The sequence below is a fragment of the Falco biarmicus genome, chromosome 5, assembly GCF_023638135.1.
Source record: "Falco biarmicus isolate bFalBia1 chromosome 5, bFalBia1.pri, whole genome shotgun sequence".
Taxonomy (NCBI): domain Eukaryota; kingdom Metazoa; phylum Chordata; class Aves; order Falconiformes; family Falconidae; genus Falco; species Falco biarmicus.
Window position 1 is genome coordinate 55,563,332 of NC_079292.1, and position 18,929 is coordinate 55,582,260.

Sequence of the window (18,929 nt, forward strand, 5' to 3'; positions counted from 1 at the left end):
TTTATGGGCAGCCCCAGGACACCCAAGACGACTTCCCTGCCTTCCCCACCTTGCTGAGCCCCAGACCTCGCTGAGCTCTCGCTGTGCTGTAGGCAGAGGCGGGAAGGCTGCCTGGCTCAGACTCTCCAGCAGGGAAATTATTCAGCTTAAATGCCTCAACAGCTAGGTTAACTACTTCTGTAAAGAAGATTGCCTCGGTATATTCATAGCCCTTGTCTTAGAGTGATTTGGTGGTGCTGTCACACACCACTGGACTCTTGGATTTCATCCCAACATTGATTTGTTTTTGCACAGGGATGCCTTGCAAATGCACCTGTCTCTGGGTAAGTTCCCACTCTGTCACCACAGGGACTGAAATTTTTCAAGTTAAATTCCTCTCCTCTCTTTGCCTATGATGCTTTATTTATTTTCTATTCCTTGTTCTTTCCCAAAGCTGCTCCCATTGGAGGGTCTGAGTTCACTCAATGAAGTTGATGAACTGTATTTAAGTACTTAGGTGTTTTTGCAGTTAAGTAATATTTGTAATCAGGAAAGTGTCTGGTTGTCTCTACAAGGTCAAGTTTCACTTGGGGGGATGCTTTTTTTCTCCAGCAACATGGCTGGCAAAGCACTTTGATTTTAGTAGTTGAGGGGATTAACTTTCCTCCATGAGCTCCCTGTCTTCTTCTTCTTCCCATATTTTCAATACTTCTCAGTATTTTCCATGTGTTTGCACTGTTCTGGTTTAGGTCAGGCACAAAGATTACTCCATGGTACTTCGCTGATTTAACCTGTCACAGGCACTTGTCATACTACCCATGCTACCTCACGGATTTGTTGTCTCACCCAGACCTTCCTGATGTCCCACAGGCTGTAAGAAAACCATGAAGCTTTGTGCAAGGAGGGCTTTGGTCCCACTCACTGGTGGTGCTCTGTGGGAAATCTCTTCCTGCTACCTTTAGGCATGATGTTTCCCTTAGGTTTCTCTTCACAAGGTCAAAGTTATCTCTAAGAATGCATACAGTATGTATAGCACCACATATTTACCGGTTCAGTAAGTAGTGTGGGTTTTTTGCCTCCAAAGTGTGTGAATATTGCTGTTTTGCAGCAGCACAGGGAGTTACAAGGAAAGTCAGACAGGATTGTGCAGTGAGGCTACTGGAAAACTGGGAGCTCAGCTCAGGTATCCTCAAGATGTCATCTGATCTATGCTCTGTTGGGAAAGCTTCCTGCCATCCTTTGAAATCTCAAACAAAACAAAAAAAAGGGGGCATGTACTCCTAAACCACTCACATCACACAAATTTTAAAAATTTAATGTGTCCCCCCTTTGTAGATGGATTTAAAAAATAACTCCCTCTTTACTTAAGCCTGAGTTTGGTTTGTTTCACACACTTTGGTTTTGCTGTGCCTCTCTCCATCACAGGAGCAGGGAACACAAAAGCCTTAAACCATCAGCCAGTGGTGTCAGGCTTCTGTCAGCCCAAGGTGCCTATGGCAATGATGAGCATGTCATTACAGCTAACCCTGGTCATGGCAAATAGTGCTTTTAACATGCATTAAAACAAGTAAATAGAAAGGAGACCTTATTTTAAGCTTTTCAGAGTGTTAAGTACTTGTACTCCCTCAAAGGGATTCGAGACTGTAAATATTTTTTTACAAGTCTCGTTCTTTTCTTTCAGTACTTGATGATGTTGTGCAATACGCTTCCCCTTCTCCCCAAGCGGAGTAAAATACTGAATCAAATAAAGCATCCTGCCCCATCCTCCCTCTCCAACGAGAGTTCATCTTCTGAACTTTGGGATTTCAGCATCTTTTGACAAACAAATGGAATTGGTGAGGAAACCTACATGAAGGAGAATTCTGCATTTTTATCTGTTTACACAATTGTTTTTTCATGGTCAAGTGAAAAGCTTCCCTTTCCAGTGCCTGAGGAGCCTGATTCCTGCAAGCGTGATGGGTGCCTGGGTGGGAGCTTGAGCTGGTTTCAGTAGACCCCCCAGTACCACCAGTAACCATGAACTGTAACTAGCTACCACCACTGCACATCGCCAGTGCCTTTTCCAGGCTACAAATGAGAGGATGTATCTGCTTTCTCTGTGTTTATTGCATTACACTGAAGCATAATTGTGGTTATTTGCAGTTATTAGCTGATTCTTTCACCACGTCTAAGGAATACAAGGAAGAGCAATTAAATAGTTCGGCACTCATTTGCCGCTGAAGGGAGGCTCAGGCCGTGCGACAGGACAGGATGAGGGCAGCGCCATAGCAATCCCGCACTGAGCTGAGCCCACCATGCTGCCCACTCACCGAAGCAGCAAAGCCCCTCAGCTGGATGCATTTTGAGAAGCACAGGAGCTAGTGAGCTCAGTACTATTGCCCTCTCCTGGGGACATGGCCAGAGCAATTTGCTGGGAGTAGTGCAGTGAAATCCACGTGCTGGAGATGTTCATCCCTGCCCAGAGGGACCCAGTGGTGACCACATTCAGTGTTGCCATCCCTTGTGCTGAAAGCTGCTCCAAGAAACCTCTCCCAAGGTTGGGGAACTCCACTGGCTCATGCAGGACAGGCCTTTCCCTGTGTCTTAGACGTTAGTCTTTCCCATACAACACTCCCTGCATCATTTTAGTTCAAACATTAAACTTGCCTCTTAAATAATGACCTCTACAAAGTCGCTGGAGATGTTTAAAAATGGTATCCTGCTCACCATTCATGTGGATGGAGAGGTGGTAGCTGAGACAAGGAGTGGCTGGTGCCTTGCTGGGCTGGTGCTGCTGGAAGGAGCAAGTCTTTCTCTTAGGAATAGTAAGCTTAAAGTCATCGTCTTAAAATGTAGTCTTCAAGGAAAGTGGCCAGAGGAACCCACCTGAACCACTGAAGCTGCAAAGCACATCAGGATTTGTTGGTTGGCTTTGATGTATCTACGGGTTTTATTTAGCTGTAGAAATTCAGTTTGCTAAGGAAATTATTGACATTGATATCTACATTATATAAGCCTTTTTCGTGCTTTTTTAAAAACTTTTTCATTCTTCCAACTGTGGCTGGAGGCCCAAAAGCAGCAAGTCAGTGCTGGCAAGGTGTTTGAAGAGCCTGGAGGCCACACATCCTCACCAACCTGCCTCTTTGTAGACATTGTTCAGGTGAGTGCAGATTTCATTGGTCACCTTCTCAAAGGAAGCTTTGCAGTCTCCACCAAATTTCTCCTCCATCAGTTGCAAGATAATGTCACAGAGAATCTAAACAAGAAGGGAAGAAACAAACAGTGTAAACTTTCCTCCACATTAGAGGCATAAGAACAAGATATATAATTTTAGCTGGGATTCTTAGGGGACAGAAAAAGGTACAAAAACAATGCAACAGTGTATAGCACGCAGACCTTGCAACAGGTGTTGGAAAATTAGGTGCATTATAGAATTCACAAAAAATTCCAGTCACTGCTGCTGTTTTTTTAACTATCCTGTATCTAGTTAATGTTGACTGCGCCCATCACTTAAAGACAGCTGTACAGGACTGGTTCACTTGGTCCATCTACTGCCATACTTCTCCTGGCAGTGAACTGTCCCAAATGTTTAGAGGCCACAAGAAGCCTCATGTTGGGCACCTATGGAACACATGGCTTGGGGGGTAAGTTCCTTCCTAATCTTTCCCGTTTATTAGCTATCTAGCACTTTGTAGCAATGAGAGTTTGTCTTTACAGTCACTAGGTAGGTGGTATACTTTGAAATGTCAACTCTTTTTCAGTGCAGCATTTTTGGTTTGTGTACAACTTTACCCTGAAAAATTCTTTTCAGGATCTTTCCAGGCAGAAATCCTCACTTATTCTCCCACTGACTGAAAATTGGGCCCATTGCTTTGGAAATCACCTTCCCAGTGCCTAAGTGACCTTTGCCAGAAGGTGCCTCTTTTTGTATTTTGTGCTGTGTAAGGCAGACAAAACTGTTATAAATGCACTCTGGTAGTGACCTTAGGTGGACTTGGGCAAGTCGTTCGATCCTGTATTAATTATCTGTGTTTGTTTAGTGATGGCAATGCCGTTGCCATCGTTGCTCAATACCAGCTGTTTCAGTTGTCCTAGGAAAGCTCAGTTCCTGTTACTGGAGAAAAACAGAGACATCAGGGACTGAAGTCCAGTGTTAAGCTGCTTTTCTGTGTCTTACTACTAAATGACAAGCATGGGAATCCTGTTGCACTGAGAAAACCCACTACAGTTGGTCAGCAGCTCTGCAGGTCCCACATCAGCAGATTTGCCTGCATCACATCTGCTGCATAGCCTTCTTCCCAACAGATGCCAGATCTCTTACGCCTCCTATCTACCACCATCAACCTGTCTCACCTTCAACAATCTGCACGCTCTGGAGTGTATATACATTTGTATATACAAAGCCTGTTTTCTTCAGTTCTAACCCTCAAAGGGGGAGACATCCTCCCTTCACAATCACATCCTCTGCAAAGAGGGCTGCTGGCTCACCCTAAAGTTTTTGGGGTCAATCTTCAGCTGGGTAGCATGTTTCTTGCCGAGTGGGTTCACTATCCCAAGAAAAGCCTCAGAGTTGTCCAGGTGTTGCACCATGTCGTTGATGGCAGAGAAAACCTTCTTGCCGTGGCCCCTGACCTGATCCGACTGTTTCATCTCTTCAGCAGAGTCCATGCCTTTGAAGTGAGTGAAGTAGGACTTGGTGTCTGGGTGCTCAGTAAACATCCTGTGGAGAAACAAGAGATGTCCTAATTTGTGGACCAAGGCAATGATGCAGATATGGCTTCACATTTCAGGCCTTATCTTCGGCTTTTATTGCCCTTTTCCTTTCTCTTTTTTAGAACATAAATCACCTTCCCCTGCATTTCTTGGTTCTTCTTTGCCCTTCCCATCTGCACACAGCCCCTGTGCCCACAGCAACCTGTTCCCTCCCTTGGCCCTCCCCAGGCCACTTCCCTTTGCTCAATCCACCTTAAAACCTACCTATCCTGGAATTTATTCTGCTGCTTTTAAAGTAAACATTCCTCAGTGTGGACTGAGAGTTAGGCAGAGACAAAATCCACAGAGAAGTAGGGCCGCATTCACACGGGGTGAGTGTGACAGTGCAATATTCCCAAAGATGTTCTGAACAGCAGATAAGTCCACTGTGCTCTTGGTGGAGAAACCCTACTATTGGTTTTGTTAATTAACCCCTTCCTAGAGTCCATGCCAAAGCTTTCTTACTGGCTGTGAGGGATTGTTGTTTGAGTACCAGGTACTGACTCTTTCATTTAATCAAAAGTAACACAATTCAGTGCCACTCATAAAGGAATTGCCTTTTATAACATCAATTACAGTCATCTTGGTCAAGCTCTTAAGCAGTTTACTCCACTGGGTAAATCAGTTATCCACCTAAAATAGCAATACCAAATTCTAGGTTGCATTTCACAGAGTCACAGAATGGTTGGGCTTGAAGGGACCACTGAAGGTCATCTGGTCTAACCCCCCAGCCCAAACTGGTTACCCAGAACTATGTCCAGACAGGTTTTGAATATCTCCATGGATGGAGACTTTACAACCTCTCTGGGCAACCTGTGCCAGTGCTGAGTCACCCTCACAGTGAAAAAGTGTTTCCTGATGTTCAGAGGGAATGTCATGTCTTTCAGTCTGTGCCCATTGCACATTGGTCCTGTCCCTGGACACTACTGAGGAGAGCCTGGCTCTGTCTTCTTTGCATCCTCCCTTCAGGTTTTTATATACATTGATAAGATCCCCCTGAGCCTTCTTGTCTCCAGGTTGCACAGCCCCAGCTCTCCCAGCCTCTCCTCATAGAAGAGATGCTCCAGTCCCTTCATCATCTTTGTGGCCCCTCGTTGTACTCTTTCCAGTATGTCTATGTCTCTTTTGTACTGGGGAGCCCAGAACTTCTCTAAAGGCAGGGCTGGGGCTGTAGGACATTAAGGCAAAAACCTTCTAGAGTAAATTACCCTGGGAGCCAAGCCACTGATGCTGCTAGCATTTTATAGATGCATTTCTGACCCTAACTGTCCACAGATTGTGTAGACTGCAGAAGGAAAGAGCAGTGCCTAACCCTTTCTGGGGCTGACCCAGGCACAAGATGTGATATACAAAAAAGCCAGAGGGAGTGGCAAAGGTATGATAACCAGAAATAGTATTTGGACTGATTGGTGCATATGTAGGTGATGTAAATCCCAGCTGAGAGAAGGATATCTGAAAGGTGAATAGAAGAAACATCTATCTTATGGAAGAAGAGAGGAAAACAGAATGAAAATGTAAGAGAGAAAGCCCACAGGAGGGGTACAATGCAATGAAACAGACGGGCGCTGGGCTGGAAAGGCTGAAGGAGAGTCAGAAGAGAAATACTGAGGACATGCAAGTTAAAAAAAAAGTCATTAAAGGAGTTCAGAGGGAAAGGGGAAGAGGGAAATAGGGCCTATGTTTGTTCCCATTCTCTTTCGTATCACACTTCCATTTCTTTACCTTAAATGGGTGGAGTAAAGAAATTGTTCTCATCTCTTCTTCCTCTCCCACCCTCTTCCCCCTTTCCTTTTCTTTGTGTGGATGTCTCCTCTTCCCCATTTCCTCCCTGAGGTGAGATAAACCACAGCAAATCAAAATGTTCCCAGCAAGGGCTGTGTGAAAAACGTACTGGTGGTAACTCCATCCTTCTTGCCATTCCTCCTTCAACCCTCTGGGGTGGCAGCAGGATGGGCTCTTTCCTTACCTGACCAGCACAGTTGTCCCATTGTCCTCAGCATCTACATATATCTTCTCCCAGGCACCGCGGGCACTCTGCACCTCTGCTTCAGAGAATGACATGGTGGAGGAGACCTTGGCAACAAAGGGTGCAGCAGGAGGGAGAAGGACAGGGAGGTCCTGGCAGGGTGGTTCTGCTCCAGTTGTCTCCTCAGGGCTCTCTAAATACTGGCCCGGGGATTTAAGAGATCTTGAATGGACTCTTTGTCTCCGTTTCCCTCGGTCACATTTCTGCAGGCTTTAGGGCTGCCTAATCACTTTTAATCAGGAAAGAAATCAACCACATGAGGAGGGAGGACTAGCACTCTCACTGTGGCATCAGGTGCCAGAGTAAAGATCTGGCTGTCTGAGGAGATAAGGGAAAAGAGAGTTTTCAGTGAGGAAGGAAAAAATCAGCTCTCCTCCCTTCTCACCCCTGCCACGGCCAGTGCTTGGCTTCTCTTTCCTAAGGGTGATCCCTGCCCAAGCACTAATTTTCCTGGTTTGATCCCAAGAGTGCTGCTGTGCTGCAGGCACCATGGTGCCTGCCGGCCCCTCTTCCCAGCACTTCTTGGTCCTTCAGTCCAGTGATGCCATTTCCAGCTCCAGCAACTCTCTCCAGTCCTGCTTTCATGCCACAGCCACTGCTTTCCCCACAGCCCTCTGGTTTAGCAGGGGCTCACCCCACAGCTACCCCCAGCCTTGGTACTCTGTGGGTGGAGGCATCGCCAGCCCAAAACAACAGCATTGTGGCAACAGTGACAGCAGCGTGGGCACAGCATCTGTGGCCACAGTGCCCTGGAAGGCCACCTCATTGTAACGCAGGAGATAAACTGTGCAGACAGCCAGCACGGGACACAGGCATTTCACTACCCTCATCTTCCTGGTTTACAGCTGGGATCTCTGTCCTATCCCTAAACCCTACCTGCCTGGCAGAGAGAAAAAGGTAAGGAGCAGAAGGGCCAGTGTGGAGCTGCAGACAGCACCTACAGGCCTGTTATTGTCACAGTCTTCTGGAACTGGAGGCAAAAAAAAATCTTGGATTATCCACACAGCGCCTGGGCTTAACCTCTGGCAGGAATGTTCTGGTTAAGTCCAGGGCACGAACACAAAATAAGGGCTAAAGGGCTTGAGGAACTGCTGCTGCTGCCGGACTCCGACTGCAGACAAAACCTGGTATTGTTTGGGATGGTTTAGAGGAGGGAAGGAACATGCACAAGGGGGAACTGAGCAGCACAGCGAGCAAAACGAGCCTGATACCCCAGAGCAGAAGGGAAGTGGTGGCTGCAATCTCACCAAGACTGATCAGTCTTAGAGGGGCTGTGTCCCACCACTGCCGAGGGATACCTCAAATGACTTTACTGAAACTGCTCCTCCCTTCCCTCCCTCTCCCTTTTCACCACAGCAAACAAGTGGTCTGATAAAAGCTGTGCAACCTTCTGCTTTCTCATCCCCAAATCCTCAGAAAAATGCCCCAGATTTCAGGAGAGCAGGGCGGCGGGGAGGTGGGGGGTGGGAGCAGAGCACGCTGTGCTGCTGGGACCATTGCTGCTTTGAAGGCAAACACAAACCAGAGAAGCACCGGTTGTCCCAGCCGAGCCACCAGCGCAGGGACACAGAGGAAGGAGTGAGGATGGCACCACAGGAGTTGGCAGTTCCCAGGCCTTGGCAGGCAAAACCTTCTAGGAGGAGCTTGGTGGGGAAAGCATCAAACCTACGGCCAAGAGCAGAATGTGCATCAAGTACTTGTCATGGGTGGCCTGGGAGAGACCGAGCTCCTGAAGAAAGAGCAGCACCAACTTTAGCCAAAGTAAAAGGGGCTAAAGCAGGTGTGGAGCATGGAGGTAGAGCTGTTTTTTATTTGGGATGTGAATGTGTACGATTACTGGTTTGCAACATCTACTCCTCTCTGTAGGTGTCATGTTCTTCTTGTAGATCCTGGTGTACTCTGACCTGCAGTGGACACTTCTCAGTGGGAGAAGCTGGAGTATTGTGGTGAGCCTGGCTCTCTGACCTGAGCTGTGACAGCAATGACTTTGCTCAAGGATGAGTCTTCCCTCTTAGCTTTCTTAGTCTTTTCCTCTTCATCTCCTTTGCTCACCTTTCGTTTCCCTCCCATTTGGTTTTTGTTCGCAGCAGTTCACAAGCAAAGTTCCCTGGGGGACTTCTCCTCTCCCCTCTCCAACCTCATCTGGGACATTGCAGTACGAAGGTGCTCATTCACTCAACATATTGTTAGACATCCTGTCATAGGCCAAAAAAATACCATTTTGTGTTGGGAAATTTCATTCAAATTAATTTATTGCCAAGTAACAAACCAACACTTAAAAACCTCCATTCCCCCGCATCCTGGTCCCCCACCCCTGTGCCACAGGTTATACCCAGGCCCTTTGGTGAGACCATGGGTGGTGCAGGAACTGGGGGTTGGTGCGTGGGGGTCTCTTTGCTCTTGCTGCTCCTTGTATGCTACTCAACTGCTCCAGCATGCGCTCTTCCACCAGTCTCCCTTTGGGTACTGTACCTGCCCTGGCCTTGTTTCTTTTTTCAGCATTTTCTGCTCTTTCTTAAACACATTTCCACAGAGCCACCATAAACTCTTCTGGTTGGTCCAGTTTTGGGGTGCAATGGGTCAATTATACCTGGTGTCAAGCCAGCTGTGAGCTGCACAGGGCAGGCCCTGACCTCCTCCTGCACAGACAAACATGTCACCAAGCTCTTTGTGACATGCTTTTCTGTTCTTTCCTTTCACCTTCTGGTGTTACTTTTACTTGTGGATAACTGGCTAGCTGAAAAGGGTCACATAGACATAGTCCAGCTGGCTGGACAAAAATGCACATCGCTCTCAGCTTATCTGAAGTAAAGCAAAAGTTACACAATAACAGGAAGATTTCGGTGGGAAAAGAATGTTGCAGGTGGGAACAGATAACTACAGAAGAGAAACTAGGGGCGGGCTTGGTATTTAGGCAACTAACCAATAATGAGCTTAACTTTTGTAATATGTATGAGCCAATTATAACAAGGCATAAAAGGTGACTGTAAGGTTCAATAAACGAAGTCTGCTGATCACTCATATTGAGTGACTGTGTCTTCCCTCCATCGCGACATTTACTGTTTTGGAAAATTATCCTCTATTTTCCCCCATATGATCTGCCGAGTCCTTGTAAGATGAACACAGCAATACCTCATAACATTTTGACATCTCTAACAGGGTTATACACATCTATACTACACCTTATGGGTCTCTAGAGAGTAAAACACAAAAGCTGCAGAAAAGCCTATTTTTTTGGCCTTGAAATGGAATAGCTGTGAAAAATGTGCTGTTTAATTGTAAAGTCATCACATTGCTGCCAACCTCACCCCTTCTCCCTGGGGGAAGAGGATGTGTGCTTGGTTTATTTCTTTCTCGTCTCCCATGATTTTTCTTTCATATCCCAAAGGAGGTGAATGCTTTTAAGTTCAATTTCTGCTGAACGGGGAGAAATATTTTCTGACAGGAGTGCCGGGCAGCACTGCAGAGGACAGCCTGGGCCATGGACGGGATGCTCCTCAGCGGGTAAGGTCAGGCCAGGGCAGGGCGGATGGTGCTGGGCAATCCCGAGCCGGGAGCGCAGCTGCTGTGGTTTGTGCTGCATGCGGCAGCCAGGCTGCTCCTGGCTCTGTCCCCAGCCAAGGAAGCAGAGGGTGTGATTCCATTGCGGTGCAGGGAAATGGTGGTGGGTCTGCACAGTGAGATTTATTTGTTGTTTCTGAGAAACCGTGTGCTTTAGACAGAAGTCAGCTGGCAAGTGCTGGCCGCAGACACAGATGACATTTTCTACCTGCCCAGCTGCTCACGATCCAGCAGCAATAACTGCCCACAGAGCTCACTGATGCCCCGGTCATAGGCAATGCAAAGCCGCCCCTGTTTTCTTCTCCTTGAAAGTTCACGATCTGTTAAGTTTTGTGTTTAATACAAATAAACCACCCTATTTATTACGCAACAGGGGTTAATCTCCAGGTCAGCAGACACGCTCATTGTGGAGAGTGGCTGGAAGGGGCTTGGCAGCTATAACTCTTATTTTCCCAACACCCCTCACACTGTCAGACTGAGGTTAGAGCCCCCCACAGCAGGTATTGCCAGGTTTCTCAGATGCTTAGCTGGAGATGCTGATATTCAGTGCTGCTTTTACAGAGATGACAAACACCTGCACCTGCTCCATGCTCAGTACCTGCAGTTATCAATGTTACCAGCTCATCAAAACAAATAAAATAAGGAGCAGCAGGCATGACCGTTGGCATCAATGTCTGAACGCTAAAGCCCACAAAGCACATGGGTGGGAAAGACCTGGGGCAGACAAACGCAGCTTTCCCAGCTGCCACCAGACCGCACTTCTCTCTCCCATTCAGACAGTGGTAGTGGGCTCAGGTGGAGCTGTGTTGCAGTTTGTACTGGTGAAAGTACCAAGTCGAAAGGGTAAGAAAAAAGCAGGATTACTCAGCTTCTTGGGACCAGCAAGAATAGCCTTCACATAGTTTACAGAGTACTACCATCTGACACAACAGAAAAATACACAGGTTTCTGTTGTGAATATTTTTATTGTACACATAAGATTTTAAGTGCGAAAACAAAGGCAATGTATTCAAAATAATTCAGCTTTTATACATCATAGGGCATAGTACGTATACAGATTAATAAGCTGAATGCTGCTTTAATGACTGATGCCGTGAAGTACATGGCTAGGGGTGATTCTATCACAGTCATTACAGCTAATAAAGATGCCAGCACTGAGTTTTCACATAGTGCATCCAGCTAATGAAGTATTTGCATTGGCACAGGCTGGTGTTCAGCAGGGAAACTCCACAGCCACCCTTAGTGAAGAGGGAAAAAATTACATAAAGAAACCCAAACAACGTGATGCAAAGGAAGTCACCACATCCTACCACCGGACTGATGCCCAACCAATCGCCAAACAATAGCTATTTTGGAGAAACTCACCCCAGTTTTATTGCTGAGCATGAGTTACAGGCTATGGAGTCAGCTGTGCCAGCTGTGCCCTCTCCCAGCCCCTTGCTCCCCCCATCAGCCTTCTCGCTGCAGGGACCAAGTGAGAAACGGAGATGGCCTTGCAAGCACTGTTCAGCTATTGCAAAAACATTGGTGTGCTATCATCAGCACTGTTTTGGTTATAAATCACATAGCAGCACAAGGGTAGCTATGAAGAAAGTTAACTCCAGCCCAGCTAGACCCAAAGCACTGCAGGATCACATCCTTATTTTGGACAAATCTGGGCTCACACAGGCTGCACTGTGCTGAACCTGTGCACAGGTGCTGTAAGAAGGAGGCAAAGAAATGAGCTCTTAAGGACTTGGAAAATATCAAGTCCAAGTCAGAGATGTAGAAAGTACCCAAAGCTGACAGGGGCTCAGGCAGCGGCATAAGCACTATTCATATCTGTAATGTTACAATCTGGCATTTGTATCTGTCCAGTTAATGAGATCAAACCATCCAATGGTTTAATGGAAACAACACTCCCACAGGTTTTGGATACAATCTCCCAGACTACACCGAGTTACTGCTTCACACAGCACCCTTGACTGGGACGAGTGCTTTAATTACACACAATCGATATAGATGATGTTCTGGAGAAAACTGAAATCCATTGAATGTCACCCCTGGCAGAATTAAACCTGGTCTCCAAATAAAGAAATCTGATATCAGAGGAAGAGAAAATATAACTGAGAGAAGACATCAAGCTAAAAGAAACAGTTATGGGCTGGTATATGTGTACAAGTTAGACACCAGTCCAGAAGCTTTGTATCAAACACAGATAGAGTACAACTCATTATGTTGGTGGTATGGACTATTGTATTCAGAGATGCAATGGGGCTAAACTAGAAGGGCAAGAGATACATCAGATAAACCTGCTTTCAGATACAACAAAGAGTGTTGGACTGAAAGGGTGCTTGGTGAGGAATGGAAGGAACCAGAGAATAAGACCAGCAAACTGTTTACTTGTGCAAGCAGAAGACTGGATGACAAATTTTATGGTCCATTTGCCTTCTCTGTTGTAGTAGTTATTGCCTCCCACTAAAGCCATACCCTCCTTTGAGTTATTGTCTCTGCTGCTTGATGCACCAAGCATTTACATAGCTAAAAAATTTATCATAATTGCCCAACTTTGTTTGGAAATAACATCAGTACATGTGGCTTTAAATTCAGTGAGCCCAAATTTAATATCCAGCTTCAGCTGGCGTTTCCTCCCCAGCTTTGTGTCTGGCATTGGCACTGTACCGGAGCCAAGCTTTTCCAACCCTTCCTCATCTATGTACTGAGCATCCTGCTTTTCTGTACAATAGAAAGAAAAGCATACTTCTGTTTGATCTGGTTCTGTTGGATAGAAATCATAGTGCACACCTTCATTTATGTTCACTGCCTCTTCAATTCCCACCAATTTCTTGAAGAGATCCGTGCAATAAACAAAGCCATCAGCTTTTGAAACCCTTTGTTTACAGAAGGGATGGATAGAAGCATCAAATTTCTCACTTACTGCTATGCCATATGTCCAAGCGCTGACTCTTGAGGCAATAACGTGTGGACTGACTCCAAATAAAACAGCCCCTTTTGCAATGGCCACTTGGACTTCCATTGGACAAAGGATATGATACTTCTTGCTAAAGGCCTGCCTCCTGATTGCATCTCTCAAGATAATACTAGACGCAAAGCCTCACACAAGCAAAATGTACTTAACCTTGGCCATTTTAGGCTTGTCAAGAATCTCCCTCGAATGATATTTTTGATATGGTGGTCAAAAAAGCTTTTCATTTTCTTATAGGTAATCATGATCATCCCATCACACCACACAGCTCCTTCTTCATTTTTGAAGAAGTGAGAGATGTCCTTCTTGTGCTCTGCCACTCTGGTCAAGTTGTGGTAGCAATGTATGTAGATGGCGTCCCTGCCAGTCAAGCATTTCTGTATACTAAAGTTGTACATCATATGCCGTAATTCGGAAGGGTGGCTCTGTACATATTCATCCCATACTCCATCATTAAATATTTTCTTGAGGCAAACAGTGAAGTTTTCATCCACACTGTTGCCTCCCCATCCACCTCCCGTTGCCTTGTGTAACTCCTTCAGTAAACGGTTTTCTTGGATCTCATGTACCATGATGTCTATTGTGCCACCTATATACCCACACACGAACACAAATGAAGTTAGCTGTTGTTTTTTTTAAAGTACTTGAGGTCTTTACTTTCCACTGAATATAATCTTACCTTCTGAACTCCCAGTTCACAAATGTGCTTTTCTGCTGTTTTCTTCACTCCACTACTGCCTGCACACCTCTACATTTCCTGAATTTACACACCTCTGTATAAAAGCCTGGTCTTTCAAGGTTCCTACAGTAACTTCTGATGACAGATGGATGCTCTGATTTGCTCCCTGGACAAGCCGGTCTCCTTTCTGTTTACAAAAGGAGGCTGGCCTCACATAGACAATTGACTCCTGCCTTTTGACATACAAGAGTTAAGATGAGCAGTGGTGGTGTGACTCAGAAACTTGTGGTCCTCTTGATGCCTTTTCAGTATTTGTTCATAATCATCAGATCGCTCTTGGCAGGAAATACATGTTCCACCAAAAAAACTCACACAGGAAACTAGAAAAACTACTAAAAAGTGCTTTGTAAACTATTCTTAAAGCTTTACTCTACAGTGCCTGCCAGTCAGTCTCTTTGCTCAGTTCACTGGGCACTACACTTGTTCCTACAGAGGAGGCTGTGAGCTCAGGCTATACAACAGCACATGGGTGCACGTCAGTGACTGAGGCTGGGACGTGGTGCAGCCCAGTCCGGTACAATGGCAGGTGTTCTTACTGTGACTGTCTGGCCTGAAGTGCATGATGGCATGAAACAATGACTTCCATTTGCCATGGATCAGGCCTTTAGCAGTCCCGCCCTTTCCTCCTCTTTTTCTGCCTACCCATGGGATCTCATGAAGTGAGAAATGAAAATAAAATCCCCATGACAAGCGCAGCAGTAGAGTCCAAGCTCTGGGACTGCACTGCAGATCTTTGGGGACACTGCAAAACAGCCATATGCCATGCCCAGCAAAGATGGTACCTGTTAAACAGGGAAAATTTTACCTCCACAGTCAACGACAACATACTGGATCCCAGGGGAGTTTTCAAACTTCTTCTTGTCACTGTCATCTGCCATAAACCCTTCCTGTGGAAGCTGTTTGCACCACAGTGATGCAGCCTCCGGCTCCAAGGCAATGATCAGATTCTCAGACATCATGTCAGAGATAAGTCCTGCCTAAAATCATGAGAGAGAGGTGCAAGGAAAGGTGGCAAGATCACTGCTGCAAGAATGTCACTTGCAAGGGAGGCCGTTCTCACCCCAGAAGCCCACGCTGGGGTGGTGGTTTTTGTACCCTTGACCTCCATGGGGCTCATTTCTACATGGTGAGGGGGGGGAAGGATAGAGCAGTTGTTACTGCCTGTTTGGGACATCCTTTCCCCCAATGTAGAGGAATTATAAAGGAATTAAGGCAGGTTAATTAACATTGATAATATACAGCTGTGGGCTGGCTGACGTGGATAATGTGCAGCTGTGGCTGGTTCCTGCTAAGTAGTTAAATAGCTGTAAGGGGTACAGAAGATGAGGTCTGGATGAAGAGAAACCTGGAAGAAGCAGAGGGAAGAGAGAGCACACCCTGGATGTAGGAGAGACAAGGAGAGGCCCTGGGAGAAGCAGGTGGCCTGGATGAGGAGAGGCTGGATGGAAGAGGAGCCCAGAGAAGAAAGAATCTGGATGCAGCAGAGGCAAGAAGCAGGGTGAACTGGCCTGAAGAGGATGGAGAAACAGCACAGACAGTAGATGAACTTTTGAAACCTTGGGGGGGGGTTGGTGGCTATGCTGGGGCAAGGTGTGGGAACTGCTTATCGATGTTAACCTGGTATGGGATGGTAAAGGCCTTGTTGCAGCTGGCTAGTTTTGGTAGTGCTGTGACACCCCACCACTCCCAACATGAGAAATTTCTCACCCTGGTAGGCTGAAATCTGAAATAAGGTGTCCTGGTTTCAGCTGGGACAGAGTTAACTTTCTTCTTAGTGGCTGGTGCAGTGTTGTGTTTTAGATTTGGTGTGAGAACGTTGATAGCACACTGACATTTTTCAGTTGTTGCTGGTTAATATTCATATTAAGTAAAGGACTTCTCAGTTTCTCAGGCCCTACCAGCAAGAGGGCTGGAGGAGCACAAGAGACTGTGAGGGGATGCAGCCAGGACAGCTCACACAAACTAGACAAAGAGGTATTCCATACCATAGCACATCATACCCAGTATATAAACTGGGGAGGTTGGCCGGAGGTTGGACAGCTGCCCAGGGACTGGCTGGACATCTGTCAGCAGGTAGTCACATGTTTTCCTTCCTCCCCCCATCCTTTATCTTCTACTATTATTATTATATTTCAATTATGAAATTGTTCTTATCTCAAGCCTTGAGTTTAGTTTTCCTTTTCTATTCTCCTCCCCATCCCTCTGGGTGAAGGGGGGAGTGAGCATGTGGCTGCATGGTACTTAATTATGAGCCAGGGTAAACCACGGCATACAGGTTGTTTAAATATTGAGGAAAATCTCCAAAGATAATTTGAGGAAATGGGATAACCCCTGCTTTTGCCTCCTTTGCTTCCAGCCGCATGAACTGCCTGGCAGCAGCACTCCATATGACTGGGACAGTAACGAACCAGGTGATCTCCTCCTGGCTGCAGACAGTCTGGACATAGGCCTCTTGGATGGTGTTCAGGGCATGTTCCTTCAGGTAGCACGGGCTTTTGGAAAAGATTGTGAGGGCAGGAAGCCTCTTGCCATTGATGGCTTTCAGCTCCATGTCAGATGTGACTTGCTACAAAAAAAAAATCTCAGGGTTACACATTGCAGTCTCAGTATGAGGCCTGTCCCCGTCACATTGAACACTGCTCAACATATGGCACAGAACTAAGTCCTGTGTCCAAACCCCCTCTGTCTGGGGCTGGCCCTGTGCTCTGGGTTATTCCACGTTTTGGGAAGTCCTGTGGGACCCCAGAGCACAGACAAGGAGGCCCTAAGGTAGCCTGATGTTTGGCTGAATGAGCAAACACAGAAAAAAGCTGTGAATGACTCTAAACTAACATAGAGCCTTCAGAAAGAAATGATAGCCATTATGTGCTTGAAGGACAGCTAGCCACTCTTAAACTGGCTTGAGCACACCATTTCAGGGGAGGGAGAGACAAGCTAAGGGTAAGTATATAACATGGGAGGAGTCTCTATGGTGACCCCAAGGTTGCCCACCTCATTTGAATTCCAGGAAACTTCACTTGTTGCCTGTTGAGAACTAAGGCAGGGAGCCACAGAGAGACTAGAAGCTCCGGAGCAAGGCAGCTTTTTGTTAACAACAAGTATCTGGTTTCACGTGTGCAGTCAGGTTTTACTGTCTTTAGACAATGAACAGTGTCATGAAGCTTTTGGCTAACTAAGAAAGCAAGTAATTTCTTCTTAAGATCATAAAGATACCCTTTGATTTCCTTTTATTAGTCCTCATCTGTGGATAACTGGCTAGCTGAAAAGGGTCACAGACATAGTCCAGCTGGCTGGACAAAAATGCACATCGCTCTCAGCTTATCTGAAGTAAAGCAAAAATTACACAATAACAGGAAGATCACGGTGGGAAAAGAATGTTACAGGTGGGAACAGATAACTACAGAAGAGAAACTAGGGGCGGGCTTGGTATTTAGGCAATTAACCAATAATGAGCTTAACTTTTGTAATATGTATGAGCTAATTATAAAAAGGCATAAAAGATGACTGTAAGGGACAATAAACAAAGTCTGCTGATCACTCATATTGAGTGACTGTGTCTTCCCTCTGTTGCAACACTAATCAGCCAGATTTACTCAGCCCTCTTCACCAATACCCCTAACCACCCACCCCTCAAATTAATAGCTCTGACTCTCATTAGCAGTAACTGTTCCACCTAGTGTGTTGTACAGCTTCATCTTGAAGTCCTGGAAGAAGTACCAGTTGTCAGCTTTTCCATGGGGCAGGCTCTTGTACTTCATCACAGCATCATAGCCAAACTTCTTGAACTTCTGCTCCTGGTTGAACAAGATGCATGTGGGTGTCTTTAGGGTTTGAGCCCATGCTCTGTTCCCCAGTACACTTGGTGGATTTGGCCTGTACTTGAAGTAAGGGAAAAACAGTACCCACTGTAGGACGTGCTGAAATCTATAGCAATGAAGACTGACTTGCTGATCATGGCCAGTTGTAGTGCAGGGGTATGCTGCAGGGGAGCAATGGGACTGCAATGAAACTGAATGTTGCAAGGCAAAGCCACCCTTCTCTGACTTCATTGGCAGGAAACGAGCGTGATACTACATACTGTGCAAAGAAATAGTGTTATTTCCCAGAAAGTGGAGGAGCTCTTGTTTGTTACTTAAAACAGAAGGATCCCTTTGTGAAAGAAAGCAAGCTACTGACACTTGCAGTAGCTTCTGGTGCTCCTGGCAGCACAGTTCCCTGTGCTGCCACTCATTTCAGCAAACATTTTCTGCTGTTGTAAAAGCATTGGTTCACCAGAGTTTTCTTCCTACAGCACAACAGGGATGTTTAAAGGACCGTGTAAGGACACTGACCATAGCGAGATGACTGCAGAAGGTGGCAGGTATGTTGCACAGCAGGTGTTTCTGGCTAAACTTACCAAGTTTAACCTTAGTAGGTCTGAATATTTCTACAAAGTCGTTTGGGGGTTTTGGCTGGGATGGAGTTAAATTTCTTCTTAGTAGCTCACAGAGTGCTGGGTTTTGGCTCTGATGTGAGAACAATGTTGATAACACGCTGAAGTTTTTAGTTGTTGCTGGGTAATGCTGGCCCTGCCAGTGAGAGGGCTGGAGGGGCACAAGAGACTGGGAAGGGACACAGCCAGGACAGCTGGCCTGAACCAGCCAAAGAGGTGTTCCATACCATGGGGCGTCATGCTTGGTATAGAAACTTGGAGGGTTAGCTGGGGCCTGGGGATCATTGCTTGGGGGCTGGCTGGGCATCGGTCAGGGGGTGGTGAGCAGTTGTACTGTGCATCACTTGTTTTCCTTTCTCCCTGTTCCTTTGGGTTTTATCCTTTCCCCCACCTTTCCATTATAACTGTTATTATTTGTTATCATTCTTACCTTTTTTATTCTGCTTAAATTATTAAATTGCTCTTATCTCAACCCTTGAGTTTTACATTCCTTTCC

The 18,929-nt window shown here is 46.2% G+C and overlaps 2 protein-coding genes across 2 annotated transcripts; both read right to left on the reverse strand.

The window, feature by feature from the left end:
* Positions 1–2,994: 2,994 nt before the first annotated feature.
* LOC130150785 (cytoglobin-1-like) lies at positions 2,995–6,981 on the reverse strand. Its single transcript, XM_056342044.1, has 3 exons — positions 6,677–6,981; positions 4,447–4,678; positions 2,995–3,214 (listed from the first exon to the last, which is right to left on the reverse strand). Exons 1-3 carry the CDS (start codon positions 6,769–6,771, stop codon positions 3,086–3,088), a joined length of 456 nt encoding a protein of 151 aa, XP_056198019.1. The 5' UTR covers positions 6,772–6,981; the 3' UTR covers positions 2,995–3,085.
* Positions 6,982–11,010: 4,029 nt separating this feature from the next.
* LOC130150740 (heat shock 70 kDa protein 12A-like) lies at positions 11,011–17,956 on the reverse strand. Its single transcript, XM_056341965.1, is given in 6 exon segments — positions 11,011–13,450; positions 13,453–13,851; positions 14,807–14,978; positions 16,343–16,563; positions 17,675–17,827; positions 17,830–17,956. Coding segments are annotated over 6 exon segments (1,713 nt in total). The 3' UTR covers positions 11,011–12,809.
* Positions 17,957–18,929: the final 973 nt, after the last annotated feature.

Coding starts and splice junctions, on each gene's coding strand:
- LOC130150785 (XM_056342044.1), bottom strand. CDS start 6,771: ATGTCATTCTCTGAAGCAGAGGTGCAGAGTGCCCGCGGTGCCTGGGAG. Junction 4,679..6,676: donor GGGACAACTGTGCTGGTCAG/GTAAGGAAAGAG, acceptor GTTTCTCCACAG/GATGTTTACTGAGCACCCAG. Junction 3,215..4,446: donor TTGACCCCAAAAACTTTAGG/GTGAGCCAGCAG, acceptor CTTCTTGTTTAG/ATTCTCTGTGACATTATCTT.